At 39.9% G+C, this 21,163-nt stretch overlaps 2 protein-coding genes across 6 annotated transcripts in view; one reads left to right on the forward strand and one right to left on the reverse strand.

Moving 5' to 3' along the window:
* Positions 1–16,399, forward strand: LOC115793147 (phytanoyl-CoA hydroxylase-interacting protein-like). The gene is made up of 5 exons (XM_030747971.1): positions 1–565; positions 8,697–8,893; positions 10,255–10,429; positions 11,779–11,896; positions 13,575–16,399. The coding sequence occupies exons 1-5, from the start codon at positions 460–462 to the stop codon at positions 14,116–14,118; spliced, it is 1,140 nt and encodes a 379-aa protein (XP_030603831.1). The 5' UTR covers positions 1–459; the 3' UTR covers positions 14,119–16,399.
* The window catches only part of LOC115793145 (protein FAM13A-like), a 22,890-nt gene continuing 17,525 nt past the window's right edge, over positions 15,799–21,163 (reverse strand). For all 5 annotated transcript variants that reach the window (XM_030747969.1, XM_030747970.1, XM_030747968.1 and 2 more), the window contains 10 exons: positions 20,408–20,600; positions 19,035–19,278; positions 18,687–18,819; positions 18,356–18,437; positions 17,750–17,970; positions 17,569–17,652; positions 17,313–17,414; positions 16,703–16,917; positions 16,437–16,538; positions 15,799–15,990 (listed from right to left, as the gene is read on the reverse strand). In XM_030747969.1, coding sequence (XP_030603829.1) covers positions 15,864–15,990; positions 16,437–16,538; positions 16,703–16,917; positions 17,313–17,414; positions 17,569–17,652; positions 17,750–17,970; positions 18,356–18,437; positions 18,687–18,819; positions 19,035–19,278; positions 20,408–20,600 — 1,503 coding nt within the window. In that variant the 3' untranslated portion in view covers positions 15,799–15,863. The remainder of the gene's footprint in view (positions 15,991–16,436; positions 16,539–16,702; positions 16,918–17,312; positions 17,415–17,568; positions 17,653–17,749; positions 17,971–18,355; positions 18,438–18,686; positions 18,820–19,034; positions 19,279–20,407; positions 20,601–21,163) is intronic.

Below are 21,163 nucleotides of genomic sequence, written 5' to 3' on the forward strand. Positions count from 1 at the left end.
GAGCTAATCTAGTTACATAAGAAGCCATTGAATTTGCAGAACGTCTCTGTACTAATCCGCTGAACTGTTCATGCTCAACTGTCCCGGCGGCGGCATAACATACAGGACAGGCGCGCACACACACTTGTGGCTCTAAAGACTCAGAAGCGCCATTTGCTTTGGGAGTGTATGAAATAAGATAAACGCATACACTGATATACATTTAAACGGATCACCGCAGAAGCTGCTATGCCTCATTTTGCAACTGGCGGCGTGTGCTGCTCGAGCCCGTGACGATTCCTCTGACGCGCCAATAGCCGCACCACCCCAGAGACTGAGGAGAGCTGTGAGCGACTGACTGGACGCCAGTCTCTCTTTCTCTTTCGTTTCCCATTCCTTAACGACGTGTACAAGTCCCGTGGACGAAATTAACGAGCGTCAGCATTTAACGAGTAGCATCATCCAGGCTCTTCTGTAGAGATGGAGGTACCAGGTTTGGCGCACAACATCAACAGTCCATTAAGTCCCTGCGAGGGGATGATCAAGGACCTAAGCTTGGACGCCATACAGTTATGCGAACGAGATGGTAAGGGAGGATTGTCTGCTTTTCACTGGTGTGCTAAAATATTTCCGCATAATGCCGGTGCATTAGGCCCCTTTGTTAATTTGAGTCGCTGCAGGTATGCAGTCAGTTTGTCAGTGGTTGTCGCCGCATGCTGTACCCTTATTGTGTGGAAGTAATAAGGACAGGTGGCTCCGCTGGTTCCTTGGATGGATGAATGGATGGTGCGCTTGTGCGTGCTCGGAATAACTGAGTGTCTTTACAATGGGAACAAGGTCTTGGCTCAGAATAAACGTATATTCCTTAACTTGAAAGCAGTAATCTTAGTCTAAATGATGAGTTTCTTTATTTCAGCACCACAAACCTGGACAGAGGCCGGCTGCCACCCCGCCTATAAGCACTGATTCTCGTCCTCTTCCAAAGGAGCTGCCTTTTTCCATTTTGCGCACATACTGCGTGTTATCCTGCAAAATGTATAATAACAAATGACCCCCCCCCCCCTTATTTCCCATAAAACTCTCCCTTGCGTTTACGTTTATAATTCATCAAGTCTTCCAGCTGCGTCTATGAGTGGTTGCCTGTGGCTTACTTCCACGAATCAAAAGTTTCCTGAATATTTGCCATTAAATTAAGAGCTGAAATAAACCCCATCATAGAAAATGGGGTTTTATAAGCCAGACTTGTACTGTGAAAATTGACAAGAAGTTGTTCCATGAGCGGGCTTAACCCTGATGCGAATTTGATGGTGGGGAGAGGAAAAAAGGCAAGTCATCATCAGAAGAGAATGAGAAGCAGAAACATGGCTGCACCCACATGTGTGCTCAGGCGGTGCAGCCCTACACACCCATCAGTGCAATTACACACCGCTAATTTCACATCTGCGTCAAGACGCCTGATCAGCGATGTCTCTTAATTAAGACTGGAAATTAATTCACATGAAATATGATCACACCTTTTCATTGTATAATTGGGTTCTTTTCTTTTTGTCGTAGCTATGCCAGATTGTCTAGTGGCTGTTTAGGGCATTCTGGGTGTCAGTGGTGTGCCTTTTATTAGCCTCCTTAGTCTTTATGTGCAATATTTTAGCTGCCAGAGTTTGTGCTGATGTTAGTGCTGATTCTAAATGGTTTACAGTATAGGCTGGAGCTGCACTTCGCAAACGAACACTGCCAGTTTTGTGCTTTCTGTGCTGCATCTACTTTCTTTTTCAAGTAGGCTACTCTGTGTAAATATTATGTGTCCTTGAGACACCCACATACTCTCTGTTTATGCAGTGACAATGTCCACCTTCTGTGCAAATTCTTCAGGACAACTAGTTGTTGTACTGTTGATGGTTTACTTGAAACGTGCATCTATGCAGTGAGAATGCATGCTCATGTCATTGGAAGCTACTCACGTCTGTAGTGTGAGCAAAACCTGAACTTCGTGAACAGATAAGAAGCGATTTTATGTATGGCTGTCTGTGTGTTCTTCTACAAACATTTAGTGTTGACAGCAGCAAAGTGGAGTACTTCTGTGAATAGAGATTGTATCATCTTTGGTTAATTTCTTTTGAGACTAGTTTATAGTGTGGCTGGATTAACTTAGTGCTTCTGTGGCTTTGACCAGTCTCTGAATTTTGTCACCTGAATCTCAAATTGTATAGTTTACACTGGCCCAGCCACACCCCTTCCAAACTACTGCATCACTCACTTTTACCTTTCCTGGAAATGGATTGTTATCTTATCCGGTCAATGCGTACATTTTTCCCAAGGTCCGCATTCATTTCAGTGTTACATGGCCTTCTAAATTTATCTTGTAAACCATTAATATTTAATTACCAGCATGAGAGGCTTCTATGCCTATGCTGACCCAGCAAATGGATGCATAATACTTCAGTAGGCTTACTGTCTGTGGGGAAAGAGCACTCTCCAACACAGTGAGGACTGTTTGAGGATTTCAGTGCACAAAAGAAATGGTGGGATACAAGTTGTTTCTGTGTGCCTTGTTTCAGAGGGGGTGTTAATGGTTCAGTTTCGTGATGGGACTGTGACATGAGTATGTGGGTGTGGGGCAAGTTTTGCTAAGAATGAGGAGTAGCACAAGTCATAGCATCAACTCATGTGAGCAGAGTTTCTCTGCTGCAGTTGTCCGTAGTCTATGGATAACTCCCATGATGTTGAGCTGAATAAATTTGTCACCAACCCCTGTAAGTCTGACGAGGACCACCATTTTGATTTTATATCCACAGTTAATGTGCGTTTGCAGGGCGTAATCAAATACACACGTCTTGCATGGCCTCTGTGCTGTGCCTGCTGATGTGATGAAGTTGCCATGACGGATGGCTGCTATTAATGTAACCAAGCAGTGTGGCTGTGCTCTTTGAAATCTCTGTCTAAAATAGCTGTAACATCCCAAGTCTACTAGGATGTGCATTTCCAGGATGGACAGATGGACTGATAAGTAGATGGATGGATGGATTTTTTTTTCTTTCCCCCTCCCTCAACACTAGACCTGAGAACATCATGAAAATCTTTGTAAGATCAAGCTGGCAGTGATAGACACCTACTTTCACAAATATCCATCTTTGTAAAGATATCATCGTTGTCCTGAGTCAAGTGATTTCACTCCCTGACTTTTGCTTTCTCTTTATATATAAATAAATAAATAAAATATAAGAGAAAGCAAATGTCAAAAAAAAATCCCCTTTTCCATCTAGCTTGATCAGATTATCTTTTGTTTCAGTCCAGCAGTTGACAAAATACCTTCATTAGTGGCATTACAGTTGTACTAAGATGCTAAATTCAAGATGGGAACAAAGATTATGAACATGGATAACGCCTCCAAAAATTCATTATGTTCATTGTTATCACTGCACAGCAGGGCTGGAGCCAAAGAGTGGCCATGGGCACCACAGACTGAAGCCTGGCCACCCCACTCAGCTAGTGGTGAAGCTGATTGGGGTTATACAGACATACTCTTGGAACTAGAATTACATCCGCTAACAGCAATTTCTAGCCAAACTTTTCTGCAGAACCATTTCTCTATGGCCTTTTCTCCCACACACTCACTGTAACGGTGCAACCACCCCCTTTAAATTAATCTTAGCCTGTGGCTCCATGGCTGTAGACTCCTGTGATAAATAATACTCAGTGGATACTCTGTAAAGCTTTTCCAGTATGTACTAACATGACACAACAGCAGGTCTGCCTTATGCCATACAGCATCATCTGAGTAAGCTGGCATTTTAGTTTGGCTGCATTCACTGTGAGCAGTTGTGTCTCATGACTGTGCTGGCAAGAGTTGCAGGTACATATTATGTAGTCACTTATTGACTGCATAACATATTCACTTGCACTTGACTTGCACCACTGCAAGCATTCATGTTTATTTTTCTTTGCTTTCTTTTTCTACTGCTGGCATATATAAAAATTCTTCACCTTAGAAACTCAAAACTTGAAATGTAAAAAAAATAAATGAAGAAAAACACAAAAGTCTGAGCTTAGGGGATTCATATTCTGTGTAAATGAGCAGTGATGACTCATTCTGGTCTTGGAAAAGTTTTAAAAAATCCTCCTCTGTATTGATTTTTGAACCTACTTAACTAAAGACTGCATTATTAAATTATTGTTACTCATCTTTGTTTGCTGTTCGAGGCCTTATTGATGCCTAAAAGGTGGAACACAGACTGCGTAACCTCGATGAACAGGGCATTGTTTATCTCACTCGGAGAGAGAGATGTTTTTCTGTTGGCAGCTTCTCACTCCCAGCATGATCTCTGTCTCAGTCTAGCCTGTGCATTGAGAGGAACAAAGGCGTGATTTTTTTTTTTTTTTTAAAGTACTGCAAGCATCTATGCCTAGTGTCTATTGTGTTGCTCATGTCTACAGTTCAATTTTAGACTCAACACTGCAACTAAAAATGTAGGAGGCTTGTCTGAGTACCTACTTGTGCAGTCAGAAGTGGTAATCTAACACGCTCACCAACAATGCTCAGAAATTTGTTTTTGGAGCCCTAAACTTGATAGTTTGTTTTGAAGAAGTATGGACTTTCAAATGGAGCATAATGTAGTCTCACATGATGGAAACTCCAACCACCAGGAGAGTACATTTACATTGCCTAAATGGCCTAGATGGAAATCAAATCACTTTCCTCTTGCTGGTAAAGAGCGCCAACAAGTAATTTATAATTTGGAGGCAGGTGTGACTGGAACAAATCCCACCGTAAAGAGCCATTAGAATGGCTCCATGTATGCATGTTAATAAGATTTATATTGATCCTTCTGCATTATTGCTTTTCCCTGTGGTATCTGACTGTAAACAGTAAAAGGGTGATAACCAGTAAGGTCCATTTCTTAAACTTTAGTAGGTTCAGTGTCTAAGGCTTTTCATCTTTTACGCTTAATGTTTTTTTTTTTTTTTCTTTTCTTTCTTTCTTTTCTATAAGGTGCCTGGAGCCTGCTCTTTGGTGCTCTGCATCTACAAATCTTTTATTTTGAACTATCTGTCCATATGTGCACAGCATGAATAATCTGTGCTCATAAGCGCTCAAGCTTTTGCTCTAAAACAGTCTGTCTGCTTGATAATGATCAAGCAAAAATTTCCCCCTACCGCACCCTCTCCTAATAAACAGCATAATGCATGCAGTAAATGAGAGAAAATAAGAGCAGCTTATTAAAATATTTTAGTTTTGTGTTAAAATTATGATTCAGCAAAAAGAGAATTTGGCATTGAAACTGATGCAGTCCTGGCACATTAAGTAAGAGTGAGAGAGGCTGTAAAAGATTCTGCTTTCTCCCTTACTGCCTGACCTTCATCCCTTTTGCCTTTCACTCCTTCATCTTGTGCTCTGAGTCCTGAAGGATTCAGACCTGAGCTTAACACTAGCCCTTACAAAGCTGGTGGACACACAGGATAGATTAGCTACTATGCTATATTTATATTACCTATACAAAAAGGCTGAAATGAATATTTTGTACGAAGAAGAAGAAGAAGAAGAAACAGCCTTTATTGTCCCACAGAGGGGAAATTTGGGACACATCATTCTTCAGATCATTCTTCAGCTTAACCAATTAAAAGACAACCCTCATCCCTTGACCTCTACGATGAAGGGACTCAGAGGGTCATTTTTATCTGCGTGAGCACCTTTTATCCTATGGTGGGAGTAGTCTGTTCCAGGATAGCAATGCTCCCATCGATAGGAAAAATGGGCTCACTGAATTGGTCTTGTGAGTATGAAAATGATGTCCCAAATCCCCAGATCTCAACCTATGGGAGATTTCAGACTAATGTGTTAGAAACTACTGTTTTCTATGATCAAAATTACAAACAAGGGAATTTTCTTTGGAAGAATAGTGTGTTGTCCCTGTAGAGTTCCAGAGACTAGGAGGATTAATGTCCAAGGCTGTTCTGTTATGTGGTAAACCCTTACTAAGGCACTTTGTTTTTATTTTTGCTTTTTCTTTAATCTGTCAAATGTCTGTATATATGTCTATAGAATTTTACATGTCAGTACCATTTCCTTTGCCCTTCAGCCTTCAGAGCTTGTTCTCGCTAATGGCATAGCCTTTACTGTGACTGAGTTGGCTTAATAGTGTTCTGTAGGTAATTTCTGGCCGCATTTAGAAAGCTTCACTACATCGGTGTAATGCTCTTCATTTGCAGGTTAATTAGGAGAGCATTAGAGTAAGTGAGGTAAATCAGTATTGTGGAGTTGCAGAGATGGGAGTGCAAAGACCTGCATGGGGTCTAGTTTTTAAGGAAAACATTGTTTTTAGGGAAAACAGTGTTAACATTAACAATTTAAGGAGCAGAGGACAAGTAACCTGCTCTGCATAAACCTGCACAACACAGCGAGTGAGCCAGCAGGTTTTTCATGTTTGGTGTTTAGAGTAGGTTAATGTTTACAGTCATGTACTGCAGATAGCCAGAGGTAGGGAGAATTGAGAATAAGTAAATTGTGAAATCCTTGCCAGTGTTTCACTTTCTTTGGGTATATTTCATCTTTTGCTGACATGAGTGTCAGAGAATGACAACAGGCCTGGTAGTTTTCTTGAATCTGTTAAAGGTCAGCAAACATAAAGGTGGGACCTTATGCAAGCTTTATGTGCTCGCATCACTGTCTGGTCTGTGCTGACTCAGTGGAGCATTTTCTGTCAGAGGTCTGCTCCGTCACGTCTTCTGTTGACCCGCTCAGTCTGGTCTGAGCCAAACTTATCAGCTCAGTGGGGTTTAGGTATAATGAGATGGACTTTAAATGCAGACCGGCAACAGGATGAGGTGATTTCACAAATAAGAGGCGCAGTAGTGCCCGCATAAGGTCTGAGAGCCAAGCACAATCGTGCAGTCAGTCTTAACGGCTCAGGTGGTAATTTAACTGCTGGCATGTTTAAATTTTTACATATGCAGGATCCTTTTCTTCTAATGCCCCCGAAGTCTAAGTCAAGACGTGCAGTAAGTAGAGATGGTAAATCCTATGCTCAAATGCAAAGGTCCTTGCACTAAAATCCACAAGATTTAAGTTGTAATCAAAATGAGCAACAGTTTGGTCCAAGCGTGTAACAACAGGAGGTCTTTTAAAGTTAAAGATGATTAGTAATCAGCTAGTTCTGCTTTGGAACTAGTGATTAGGAAAGTAGGTGGGGGGTCTGGTCTGGTGTGTTGGGAAAGAACATGCCTCTAATAGATATTTTTCTTAGATGGTCATAAAGTCGTGATTTGAAAAGGTCAAAAAAAGGTTCTGAAAATGAATCACTGTGCCCATGCTCTACTGTTGGTGTTGTATAGAGGTGAGACAGAAGAGTCCACGATCCCAATTATGGGATTAGTCTTTTATCTTGCCCTCTCTCATTTGACGAACAGAGAGATTTTCCGCGCTTCACTGCTTCTGCCATTGTTGACACTCTATTGAATTCAGCCATGTTGCGCATCTCCCCCAAACACTGCATTCTTGAATTTTACTCACTCTTGTTTAGACCCCAGAGCGTGCACAGAAAACACATTGTTGCCATGCCAAGTGGGCGTTCCATAGTGTGATGCAAAGTCTATATTCATCCTAATCTTACAAAGCTCTTATTCAGCCCCATTTTGACATTTTCACTGGCCTCACTGTGCACTTTGGGTTATATTGCGTTTCTACGTTTTACAGTGACCTATAGTGCATGAAATCTATGGCAGCTCAGATAAAGTTGAGATTGATCCATTTCTTTGGAAAGCAATGTAAGCTTTTTGTCTTAACCAAATACACCCGGAATTGGGTGGAAAAATGTGAGCGTTTACCGTTTATGCTTGTTTTCCTATTCTCTGGAGCACAGAAGCCCCGCCCACCTGCTGGAATCTTTTGTTTCCAAAGGGGCTGCCAGTCAGAAGAAGGTTTACTTAGAGGATGGGTGAAGGAATGGAAAATGTCTTGTTTCAGATGGATTTAAAAAAAAAAAAAAAGCTCAATAGTTCACTTTGAATTATGAATCGTATAAAGTGACTCCAGTAGAGTTCAAGAATCCAAATGTAGAGTTGGAAATAAACAACAATTCTTAAAAGAATAGCTCTTCTGTGACATTCACTGGCATTTCAGATTTTATTGTTCCAGGCTTATGTGCAGGGTCTGCACTGAGGCGTCCGTTTTATCCATAAAACCGATTCTAAACTGACCAGTGTCTGCCGAGACGAGAAGGGGATTCAAGCATTTAAAATATTTAATGCTGCATATGTTCTGGAGAGCAGATAGGTGTACATGTGTAGAGGGACTGATGTGTTGCTATGGAAACACACTGTATATGGCAGTCAGCAATGCAGTAGGTTTCTGTGCGCGTGTGTGACATGGTGGCTATATTAGAGTGCTGCCAGTGGAATAATTCCCATTATAGGTTTAGAGTCAGTAAGGTTGACTAAGTAAGATTTAAAGGTGTGTACTTGATGACTTGATGCGGTTACAAGTGCGACTTATTGTCATTGGTCTGTGTGTCTTCACACTTAGATCAACAAATAATCTAAATGCTAGCAGGCACAATTTATATTGTATTGAATTTACACAAATTTACTTCGCTGCTCAGAACCTGATGTGTATTAAAGGATTTCTAGAGTAAATTTGAACCATATCATTTCATTATGCTGTCTTCTATTTTACACATACACTTTTTTTTTTTTTTTTTTTTTTTCCCTCCCCCTGAACTGCGCAGGAAGTAAATCCCAGGACGGCAGCATCTCTGAGATGGAGGAGCTCCCTGTTCCTCAGAACATCAAGATTAGCAACATCACCTGCGACTCTTTCAAGATCTGCTGGGACATGGAGGCACGCAGCAAGGAGCGCATCACGCACTATTTCATCGACCTGAACAAGAAGGAGAATAAAAACTCAAACAAGTTCAAACACAAGGTAATGCTCGGGTCAAGTAGGCAGATGAATACCTTTTTTTAAAGGTTTTATTACCATTGCTGTAGTCTCAGTGAAATTGTGAATTTGCTGCCGCTTTTAAAGTGTCAAGAACAGGCTTGCATTGAAAAATGAAAGCACTGCCTTGACAGTTTAAACTATTAAATTTATGTCTCTTTGGGTATCCTTAACCAAATGATTAAAATAAGTAATTTTACATTGTACTGTTTATTCAGGTAAGATTCATTTTGGTTGAATCCTTTTAAAAAAAAAAAAAAATTAAAATATTATACAATAATATACAATATTTCTTTGCACAACACTAAGAGAAGCTACAACTGTACAGCACTGTGTGAATACAGGCAACATTGAACTGATTTAACAGAATTCAAGGATATTAAACCACATGTTGTAAATTGCAGTTATTATTGTTTAATAATTATATTCCAGTCTAATCTGCCATAAACAAAAATTTACATTAGTAATTTTTCATCAACAGGTAAGTGGTAGTAATGGTTGCTCATAACAAGTTCAGATTTTCAGAGAAACCTGTAGCTTAGAAGATTCACTGTTCAATATGACGTGTTTGATAGACAATTCAGTTATTTCCAAATCTTCTGTACTGCTGACAGAACTGGTGTGGAATGAGCTTTTTACCTTAAACATCATAACTATTGTCATTGATGGTTTAGACAGATGTTGCCATGCTCTAAACATCTGGAGTTATGACAAAGATTGATCTTTGAAAACTGAAATTATAATTTTTGATGCTGTTTTATCTCAAGATGACCTTTCCTTTTCATGCTGGGGGGGGGGCTCATTTCAAGGTGGGTGTGTTCAAAGACGCCACAGTAAGCTGTCACTTTGAGCTCTGAAAGCCTTCTCTGCCTGAGACAGCAGCGCGTTCACGACACTGTCGAGGGTCTGGTTTGGTAATCTTACCGACTTGTTTCATCAGCCTCCTTACACTGCTGTGCTGTGTCACTGAGTGTTTGTCCTCTTTTCTCCTTTGGAATAGCGGTCGACCCCATACCAATATTTTGATTTTTGGTGCGGGAGCAGTGTTGGTAGGTTGATGGGCTGACTGTTGCTAGGCAGGGACTCTTGGTCCAATCAATGAGCTGCTATGGCCTACTGATTTTTAGGTAGTGGGGGTTGTTATTGGCGTGAACAGCATAGTTTACATTTATACAAATGGGAAAGCCATGGCTATTACCTGCAGTGAGCAATATAGGGTAAATATTTGTATGTTTGGTTACAAGCAGTTGTCTTTATATGGAGTTTTTCCGACTAATTCCTTCCTGTCAACACTTACTACTTTTTCCCTTCCACCCTGTCCTCCTGTCCTCCTTCCCTCCTTCCAGGATGTTCCTACCAAACTTGTGGCCAAAGCAGTACCCCTGCCCATGACGGTCCGGGGTCACTGGTTCCTGAGTCCACGCACAGAGTACACAGTGGCTGTCCAGACTGCATCAAAACAGGCTGATGGGGACTATGCCGTGTCTGAGTGGAGCGAAATCATTGAATTCTGCACTGCTGGTGAGTAATCTCATTTTATGGTGCCATAATGAATGCATGTATTTTTCAGGATATGTGACATCAGGCTTTGCTTTTTGGATGAGATGAATTTAATTGTAGAGAATGTTAATGAAAGAGAAAGGAAACAACCAAGTAAAGGCCAGAGTATAAATGAAGGAGAAGATAAAGAGGGAAGCTAATATACTGAGTGGAAGGAAAGGATTATGAAAAAAGACTGAGGAGCTGTGCTGTGTATCTCCTGATGCAGAGGTCACGGAGTTCAACATCACTCCCTAGGAAGGAAGGGAGGGAGGGAGGGGGAGGGGGGGGGCATGAAGACTGCAGGGTGGAATTTATCAGAGGATGAGGAGGGACATCCCTGTGGGCAATGATGATGTCCAGGTCCAGTTTAGGGTGATTGTTGCACATTCACTCTGTCTTCACTCTCAACTGGCAAACAATACAACAGTCAAAACCTGTGATAGCTGCTTTGTCACAAAATTTGATATAACAGTTTTACAATCTACTAGTTAAAATGTTTCATTGTGGACCAAACTGGTAACTCAAACCAAACTTAGTGCTGATAGAATAGCTATAAGTGTTTTTTTATTTTTATTTTTTTTTTAATTACTGGAGGGGGGTGTTGAAGTTGATAAGGAGAGGCAGTTTAGATAGGAAGGATGATAGGCAAGTGAAGAGTGTGAGCTGTGTCAGAGTAAGAGACTCAAGGAGAATGCTAAATGATGCTGCTGATCCTAACAGTCAGGCACAAGAGGGTCCACCCTGTCGCCAAAAACAGCAGAACATATGTTTTGACAAGTTTAATGTCAAATGCATTTTTTCCTCTGCATGTAGAAAGCTACTGCTTTCCATTCATGTTAGCAGCACTCTATAAAAACAATCAGCCTTTTTGACATTTAAACATTTACAGCATCGTTTTTTTTTTTTTCCCTATTCCCAGTTATCTGTGGTGACATATTTGGTGCTTATGGGAAAATAGCCATGCGGAAAATGGATTAATGTGTTTTTGTTTGTTTGGGTTTTTTGTTTTTTAAAAAATGCTTTAGAGAAAATCCACTCCCCCTTTGGCATGTTGATCTAACAAAAATGTTTTTGGTAATGCTGAGTCATATCAACCTAAATGGAGAAGTTAAAGATAGGAGAATCCCTAAAGCTTGGGTTCATATTTCATCCTGGCCAGTGCTTCAAGTCAGTCTTGTTTTTTTGTTTCTTTTTTAATTAATAGTATTTATACACACACGCACACACATACTAATGGCATAAATGACAACATGCTGATGATATGTACACTGATAGAGATGTCTTTTGTAGAAAAATACACACTTTTCCAATGATGTTTCTTTCTCCAGATTATTCCACAGTGCATCTAAACCAGCTGCTAGAAAAGGCAGAGGTCATTGCTGGACGGATGCTCCCTTTCTCGGTCTTCTACAGAAACCAGAATAAAGAGTACTTTGATCATGCCAGGTGGGCATTTCTTATGATTTTGAAAGTATATCATGAAGAAATCATTCAAAGATGTTTTGTGCATTCATAGTGTTTGGTTGTTCGAGTTACAAGTGGCTGCATTGGTTTAGGATATTACAGTTTTTCTTCCCACTTTCTTTGTTTATTGAAATGTCACTGGCAGGCACAGTTGTTATAATATTGTGGTTTCATTACTTTTCTTAATGAACATTGTTTTAAATGTTTTTGTTTTTTCTCAATTGATTTTTGTTTCAGTTTCCAGATTAGATCTCAGTGTTCCAATTTAGATTATATTCTTTTAATGTGCTCAGCTTTAGTTCATTTTTCTTTTCTTTTTTTTTAAATAGTTAAACAAATATGTTTATTCCACACTTCATTTTTGTATTTAGTTTTAGTTAAGGTATGATGATGGCGTCTGTTATTGCAGACTTTTCTAACAAACTTTCAGGCTCACTCCTTTCTGGTCATGTTTTATACAATACAGTTTACAAGCATGTGGGAAACACAGAATTGAGGAAATGCATTCCTCTTCAGCTGTTTGAAGCCAAGCAAAACAAGATTCAGCTGCAGCTGCATTAGTTTCATGAATCTGCAGAAATACGTCAAACTACTGTAGCAGCCAGCCATTTCTTTCGGTAACCGCTGTGCATTGTGATTTGTTTGAAAGCAGGCCGAGCTCCGTGTAACTGACAGAAAATAGCTGGCAGTTAGGGAATGTGATGAAAAGAAAAACAAAAAACATGAGGACAGTATGACAGGGAAATGTGGGATATCTCTGGAGTGGTCTGTTACTGTTTCCTGAAGCCTTGTGCTGTTAGTGTGTATACTGATTTTTATCTGGTTTCATGTGAGTGCATTTTATCCACTTGTCTTCTCCTCTTTTTAATGGTGTGACTTTATCCCCTCCTATCCCCTCCACATCCTGTCCCTCAGAGGTAATGCGCACAGCTTAACAAAGCACACAGTTTCAGTACTAAAGCCACAGCTTGTGGGCAGTCTTTTGTTGGCAGCATGATGTCATTTGGATAGTCATCTCCCTTTTGCTGAGTAGCAGTTGCTACATTGCACTGTGCTTCTGTTAAACTGCACCATCATGTGGCTAGTAACAGTACTGACAGTACCACTCAACAAGGCCTTAGCGCGTGTTGGAGCATAATTCCATAATGACCACAACCAAGCTTGAAATATGGATATAATAAGAACTTCTGGAGTGATAGCTGTATGAATCGCTGTTATAATTACAGTTCATTATTGGAGCTTTGCTGCTCAGATTTACTCTATGGAGAAAATGCTGTATGCAGCTGCCACAGATGCTTTGAATGTTCAGCAGTTAATCTGATCTTTGTTTTATAGCAGTTTGTCATGATTTTTTTTTTTCCCCGCAGGATTTATGAGACAAACTGGACTAAGCTAATATGATTACTATAAGGCTCCAGTATTAGTGAGTTCACGCTACTTTTTGTATTATAAGCCTTGGTATTCAGGCTGCATCTTACAGATTTGGCTTATTTCCCATGTGTCACAAATTCTAGAAAACTGTTGATTCTTTTTCTTTTCCCTTTTTAACTTGGTGCCACTGTCTCCAGTATTTATAAAATTGCTTAGAGGGGGAAACCCAAAAACACTATATAAAATTTAAGATGGAAGCTGATTTCATTCCCTTGTTTCCAAACTCCAGGGAAGTGCAAGGGAACCGGATGCTGCCCTCAGTCAAAGACAATAGTGGCAGCCATGGCTCACCGATCAGCGGTAAGCTGGAGGGCATCTTTTTCAGCTGCAACACAGAGTTCAACACCGGCAAGCCTCCGCAGGACTCCCCATATGGTCGCCATCGCTTTGAAGTGCAGGCTGACACTCTCTTCAACCCTGACACCAACCTGTACTTTGGAGACTTCTACTGCATGTATACAGCCTACCACTATGTTATTCTGGTCCTGGCACCAAAAGGCTCCAGTGGTGATGACTTTTGTAAGCAGAGGCTTCCTTTGCTCGACATCACCAACAACCGTTTCCTTACCTGCAAGCAGGATGAAGAGGGTGATGGTGGTCTGGTGTTTCACCATGCACAAGATGTCATCTTGGAGGTGATCTACACGGAGCCTGTAGACCTGTCCTTGGGCACGGTGGCAGAGATCAGTGGGCACCAGCTGATGAGTCTCTCCACAGTAAATGCCAAGAAGGACCCAAGCTGCAAGACCTGCAACATCAGCGTGGGACGCTAGGGACACAGCAGAATGTTTAAAAGAAAGAGGGTAGGAGGGGAGAAGTAACTGACCTCTACTCACACGAAGGAAGTCCACATGTACTGATGAAGCAGATCAACACATGCATGAAGCAGATTTAGTAGGCTAACACCAACATATCTCTGACACTGCTCTGTACTCTCAAAAGACCATCATTCCCAAAGAAGAGTGGAGAAAAAGATGAAGGTACACCACTCTGACACCTACACCATTGTCTCCTCATCTGAAGATGGGTTACCATAATGCTGAAAGTCAAAATGCATAAAGATATTATACATAAGAGTCAGCAGACTGAAATATGTAAACCTGGGACACCAACAACACAGATTCATCTATCCATCCGGCAAGTCATACTAACCAAACCCTTTAACTGTAGTAACAAACATGGGCTGCTTCATTTCAACTCTCTATAGTTTATTTGATCAGTTGTCCCAATATTTTATTGGTCTTTGCCTTGTTCTTGATACTGTTAACTGTCCACAGTCTGTGGGCAAGAACTTTTTTTTTTTTTTTTTTCCTTTTTTTTAAAAAAACAGTGTTTGTCATTCAACAGTTGACAAATTGTTTTTACCTCCTACTAGTGGCACGGACTGGTACTACAATTTTCTAGGGCTGCAGCATTGATGGTCATCTTAATTTATACCAAAGGTATTAAAAACCAGACATAAACCGCTGTGGAATCTTAACCGTACTAATGCATCAGCCTCTAAAATGTGTATTCACCAAGTCTTTGAACAAGTGTGAACTATTTGTTAACATTAAAAAAAAAAAAAAAGCATGATGCAGTTCTGTGCAGCATGAGTTTGAAAGCTGTCAGTACCTCTGTCATAGCAACATTTTCTGCAACAGTCATTCTTATTTTATTGTAGTTAGTGCAAAGAAAGTAGAACCTTAAACTGTGTTTATTAGAATAAATGTGAAAAAATATTTATTTTTATTGATACATTCATATATTATATATAGATATATAGAAAACTATATAAACCAGAAGTGCACAATGTTAAAAGCTCTGATCATTGTCAACAATGGCATTTAGGGGGGATTAACTTCATAGTGACAAAACGGGGATAAACACAAATTTGACAGCAGATATAACTTGCACTATGATGCCTATGTTCACCAAAATTCACACTTTCCAAGGTGAACATGCAAATTCAATGGTCACAATTGAGATGAACTATGTAGTTCTTAATGCATATCATAGCACAATGTAGGACTTAAAAAAACTGACATGCACAAACACTGCAGGATTGTCTCACTGACTGCATTTAAGCTTACATATTTCTGCCAGCATAGCACTTTTAAATGCATTTTCCACATTAACTCTGGACGCAGTTGTCCAATAGTGTTTTGGCAAGGGAAAAAGTGAATAACAAAGTGCCATATAATACATAAAGTAATCTTAAAATTACTCCAGTGTAACTAACATCAAGTTATTACAGCGCTTCATTCTTGACATAGATTTGTGCTACATAACATAAGCTTGCTACATCAGGTTTATAAGATGGAGTCAAGGATAATAAGGGATGTCTTTTTGCAACTGCATTTACCCAGCATTTCAGACTGTCACCAATTTCCATCCGTTTTCTTCATGTAAAGTGCATCTACATAATGAGCATGGCATGAAACAAGACCAGAACCACCGGCTTCACAGCTGACTTTTTTTTTTTTTTTAAATGAGGGAGTCCTGTTAAGTTAGAGGAATAAGTCCCACTGTGAGTAACTCAACTTGTCTTGGTTGAGTCCTGTTGTTTACTAAGCAGGGCCTCCAGTAGACGGAGCTTCGCTTTAAGGTTCTTATACTGGCAGTACTCCTCCGCCATTGGTCCACGGTCCTCCTTCTGACATGCCCTGTTAATGATACACGGAGGATGGAAGATGCAAATAAAAAGCAAACTTTAGTTTGTAGTTTCCAAACAACTTGCAGCAGCTTCCATAACTGGTTGATGGTCCCTATGTTGCCTTACTCAGATAGCTTTGTACAGTGTGTATTGTAATTTAAAAATAAAAAAAATAAATAAAAATACATTTACTTTGGAGGACTAACATGTACAGTACAGTACTGTGTACAGTTCAGAGCAAACATCTGTCTTTCCTGAGCTCTCTGTGCTGGATTAATGTTACATGAGTGTGCATTACACTGTTGTACCATAACAATGGAATTTCTTTTGTGGATGTTTTTCTTTTTTCACAAGGCATTGTTGAAAACCAAATGTTCCAAGTTTATTAAAAGACAAAATAAAATTCAAAAGCAAAGTACTTTGGATGTGTTGTGCACGTGCTTTATGGTGCATTACCTGCCAGTCTGTGCATAGAACTGGTCCTCAAACTCCTGAAGCACTTGGTGAATTCTCCTCTTCTCTGATCGAACCATCCTGAGGTGATCGAGTAATTCTGGTCTGCACTCAGAAAGAATCAATTCATCAACTCATTATGTTGTCTGGACTGTGTGTAAATAAATGACCCACAACTGAAGACAAGCTGATTAAAGCAAAACAAATGTGAATCAGCCAATCTTTATCCTTATTTAAAAAAAAAAAAAAAAAAAGACCACATACTGTACCTGGAAGCTTCATGTAGTGTTGCCATAGTGATAATCTGCGGGTGGAGAACCTTCACCTCTTCCAGTGGAGATACCAGGGGCGATTCAGGTATTTCTAGCGAAGGCAGACACTGCAACTCCTCTACGGACGCGCACACAGAGGGTTTTAACCAAAGTGGTTGCAACCTGGGACTTCTCTGTTTGGGATGCTCTTCATCAGAGCCCTCCTCTTCCTCCTGTGTCGATACAGAAACAGGGATCAGGAATCATAGCAAATTAAAAGATAAAGAGGTGAATGAAATGCTTTCAACACTCTAATTCTGAAAGTTAAGAGATGGACAGATAAAACCAGGGCAAGCATAGCTGGCTTTCTATTGATCATTATTATTAAATTCTATATTAATAGGTTGAGAGATATATAGGTTGATATATTTTGATAGGTTTCAAAATAGTCTGGTGCAATCATGTTTATTCAGCCAATGGAGGCCCTGTGTAGTCATGGGCAGGTTCATTCTATTGAGTGAAATACAGTGGGTGGATGTAATTCTAGAGACTCTTTTTCAAAGATTACTCTGTCTTTGCATCATGGTATTCTCACTTAAAAAAAAAAAATCACTAAATGTTTGCTCACAATTGTTGTAATGTTTGCTGTGGCTGAAGAAGAAATCAGCTGCTTGAGAAGACTGTAGCGATCATAGAAAGGTTTCATCAACGTTCGCTCCTGCTTGGTGCTCTGAAGACAGAGATGCAAAAAGAGAAACGGCTCGGTTTGTTATCTTATATATTTTCACCTGCCTAGAAAATGATTATGGAAGAAGTGGGAGAAGAGAATAAAAATCCTTCTAGAAAGAATTAAGACAAAGCGCGTTCATCCAAGCCGGTCTTACTGGTCGTCCGTGAAGACTCTCGAAGTACAACAAACACTTCTGCATGCTGGTCTTCTCCATATGCAGCTGGAACTGGGACATTTCCTGAATAGGAATAGTGAAAGCTATAAACTCTTTGAACATCTAACCTCCAAACTTGTATTACAATATTTGTTTTAACAGGCATTTCTGAAAAATCAACCTTAATGCTGTCGGGCAGGCCCAGCTCTCGCCGTCTTTCCTTCAGCCTGTTGGTTATAATGTTCACCGTTTCCTCCACGTTTGGTTTGGTGTTGCCATTGTTGTTAAGCTGCTGGAGCTCAGTTCCTGTCATTACTGCCTCCCGCTGGTCTGTGTTCATCCTGCATGTTTCAGCTTTGGGTCCCTTGAGTCCCAGTTCTTCCGACTGCCTCAGCTTCAACTCTATAGAAAAGAGCAAAGCTGGTCAGAAAAATGTAATATGACAAAGAAAAATACTTTAATGCTTTTTCCTTCTACCATGTCAGAAATTCTTGAAATTATATCTCAGCCTCTTCACTTCTATAAAATATCCCTCTTGTCATTTCAATTAATTAACTATTGCTATTAATGAACTAATTATAAAAGATTCATACATCACTGAAATTTGAAATCTTCAAGTTTTCACCACATTTGTACCTGTTTGTTTGAAAATTAGTTTTTCAGCTTACGCACTTTCATTTCAGGCTCAGGTGAGCTCAGATAGCCAAACCACTTACGGAATGTACTTCTTTGACCACTGCAATTATTAAATCATTTACATGTGAATGTTTTTGGTTATATAACTGACCTTTAAGCTGCTTGCGACTCCTGATGAGCTCCTTCATCAGTCTGGCCACCTCGGGATGCGCTGTCTTGTCGTTGTGGGCTGGCTGGAAGGGAAAAAAAAAATCTAACATATCTAACATATCTGTGGCCTGTGTCTTGCACTGAGTACCTGGAACAAGTGTTTTTACCACAGTAAACAATATTACCTTTTTTTTTTTTTGCTAAAGCAGATTCATTGTCTAACAAGCTATAATATTACCAGCAGAGGGTGTAATTCTTCCTAGGCAGTATCAGTTTAGAAGTTAAATCTCTTTACAGCAAGCTGATGAAGAAAGTTTGATTCACTAACTAACCTTATAATGCTTCTCCTGTTCAAAACACTCCTCAAAATGCCTGATCCTCTTCCTCAGTGTGTGGATGTGCCTGTTGAGAGCTGAGATGGACACAGCGCCCTCGTTTCGCTCTGTATGGACACTGCAGCGAGCCCTTGAGACAGAAAGAATGTATGCCCATTGGTCCATACAATAAGGACTTATAAGATGCACTTAAATATAACAAAATATGGTAGCCAGTCTGCATCTGTACAATATTAGCATTATTACATTATTTTCATTCATGGCCTTGCGAAAGGGCAAGAGCATAATATTCGAGACTATCCAGTTTATGAGCTACAAATTTCAATGACAAAGAAGTTATCTTACATGCGTATGTGCTGTGAGCATGGTGGAGACGGAGCTGTATCAGGATCTAGATTATAGCGCTGACTGTGGCTGAGATTGGGGCAACGTGGCGAGGGAACTGGGCAGTCACTCGTCATAAAACGAGAAAGGAGCGGGCTGGCGTTAGGGCCCGATGGGCTCGGCAGTGTATCCTCTCCAGAAAGTTCCTCTGAATGAGTGGAAAGGACAGGACTGGAATCTGACAACTGCGGGGATGGGGTGTGCGCTGCAGGAGAGAGCAAGAGGAAAACGCGAACCAAAATTTAAAACAATTTTCTGTTTGAATAAAATAATTTTTTTTCATTAAATAAAGGAGGATGAACATGCATAAACCAAAATTTAAAAAAGAAATCTATTATTCACACTTCACATATATCCTCCTGAGACCCAGAAGAAAAAAAAATGTTTTGATATTTAGATTTTTTTTTAGATAATTTATTTTATCTTCTGCTCCTTATAGTGGTCTTGCTTGATCACAAAATGATGTGATGTAATGATATTGTTTCCATTTTGTGGTAAGAAAGTATTTTTATTTCATGAATATTAAGTTAGATGATGGAAACAAATCTGATTACTGAAACATAATTTTAACAAATAATTTCTAATAGTCAGTTAGCAAGTGTGTGTGTGTGTGTGTGTGTGTGTGTGTGTGTGTGTGTGTGAATTCAATTGAAAAGGTTCCTATTTCCCTTCTAGATATCACAATGCCTAAAAACTATGCCCTACATTAAACAATACTTCTTATTATGGACGACAGGTGCCATCACACTGTCCCTGCATAAATGTTGCTTGACGTAGATGTCTCAGACTCATGTCACCGACAGAGGACAAAAATTAAATGCAGGATCTAAAGAGGATATGTAATATATTAATTTATGTATTTGTGAAAAATACAGTTAAAACAGATGATCACTTTAGTTTTTTATTTTTAGCAATGTTTAGCCAGAACAAAGGCATGACAATAATAAAAATAATAGTACTGATACCAGCAGGTGTAAAGTGAGGCAATACCTGCATATAGATATAGATATCTATATATCTATATCTATATACTTATTAAAGAAAGATCCACCTAGCTCTTGGAAATAATCAAGCTCATACTATGTTGCCAGCAAATTGTACCAAATGAATTACAACAGCTTGAAGAAGCAAAATTAATAAATGAAAACTGAGATTGAATTATATACTATAAATAAAGCTAATAATATAGTGTGCATTGTGAAACTTAAATAAATCAGTTCTGTTTGCTCTACAGTGCAAGTGCAAAGTGTTTATACTGGAAGTTAAAAAAACAAAAAAAAAAATATCGCTATCAGCATTTCACTGTAACAGTATCTTCATTGTTCTTGTCTTACCGGGCGATGAGGAGTCGACTGTGTGCTGATCCTGAGCAGGTGGTAATGGCAGCTTGTGGGTCAAATGCAGGCTCTGTGATTCATTAGACAGAGGCTGTTGCTGTGCAGGTAAGTTATCCTGAGCTTCATGGTCTCCTGGTGCAAAGGGAGGTCCCAAGTCAGCGTCCAGGGCTTGTAGCTTAAGAGACGGGCTCTGGAAGCAGAAGCAAAACATAGCTTCAGGGATGCAGGGAAACGTTGTAGCTTAGGTGGAGAGAGTCTTTAGCATTTCACATGCTGCTCAGGAATGTTGAGAAGTCCTCCAAAATCTCTTCACTTTCTTCTGGTCCAGAGTGTGGCTGAGTAAAGATTTGCGAGATGAGGTGAGAAGAGTGGTTTTGTCGTCTTTCTGAAAAAGGTATGAGTCAAAAGGCAGAATACAGCTTTATAAGCAGGCTGCTTGTTTGACGTACGAGGAACACCCTTCTCAAAAAAACCCACAAATCTTTAGGCTCCTTTCCAAATATAAAAGGTTACTGCAAATGATCACTGCAAGCAACACATTTAAGAAAAGAGAGAAAAAAAAAAATCAAATTTCCACTGCGGTCACTCCCTTCAGGTCTCTGAGCAACTACAAGCTGGTCAGCACTCAAGCAGCAAGATACAAATCCCTTTGTCAGTCACTGAGTCAGATTCCTAATATGCACCAGCATACAGCGTGGGATCGCTGATGAGCAATACACAGTAATTCCACTAACTGTGTCACTGTGATTCCCA

This window comes from Archocentrus centrarchus, chromosome 15, assembly GCF_007364275.1.
Source record: "Archocentrus centrarchus isolate MPI-CPG fArcCen1 chromosome 15, fArcCen1, whole genome shotgun sequence".
Taxonomy (NCBI): domain Eukaryota; kingdom Metazoa; phylum Chordata; class Actinopteri; order Cichliformes; family Cichlidae; genus Archocentrus; species Archocentrus centrarchus.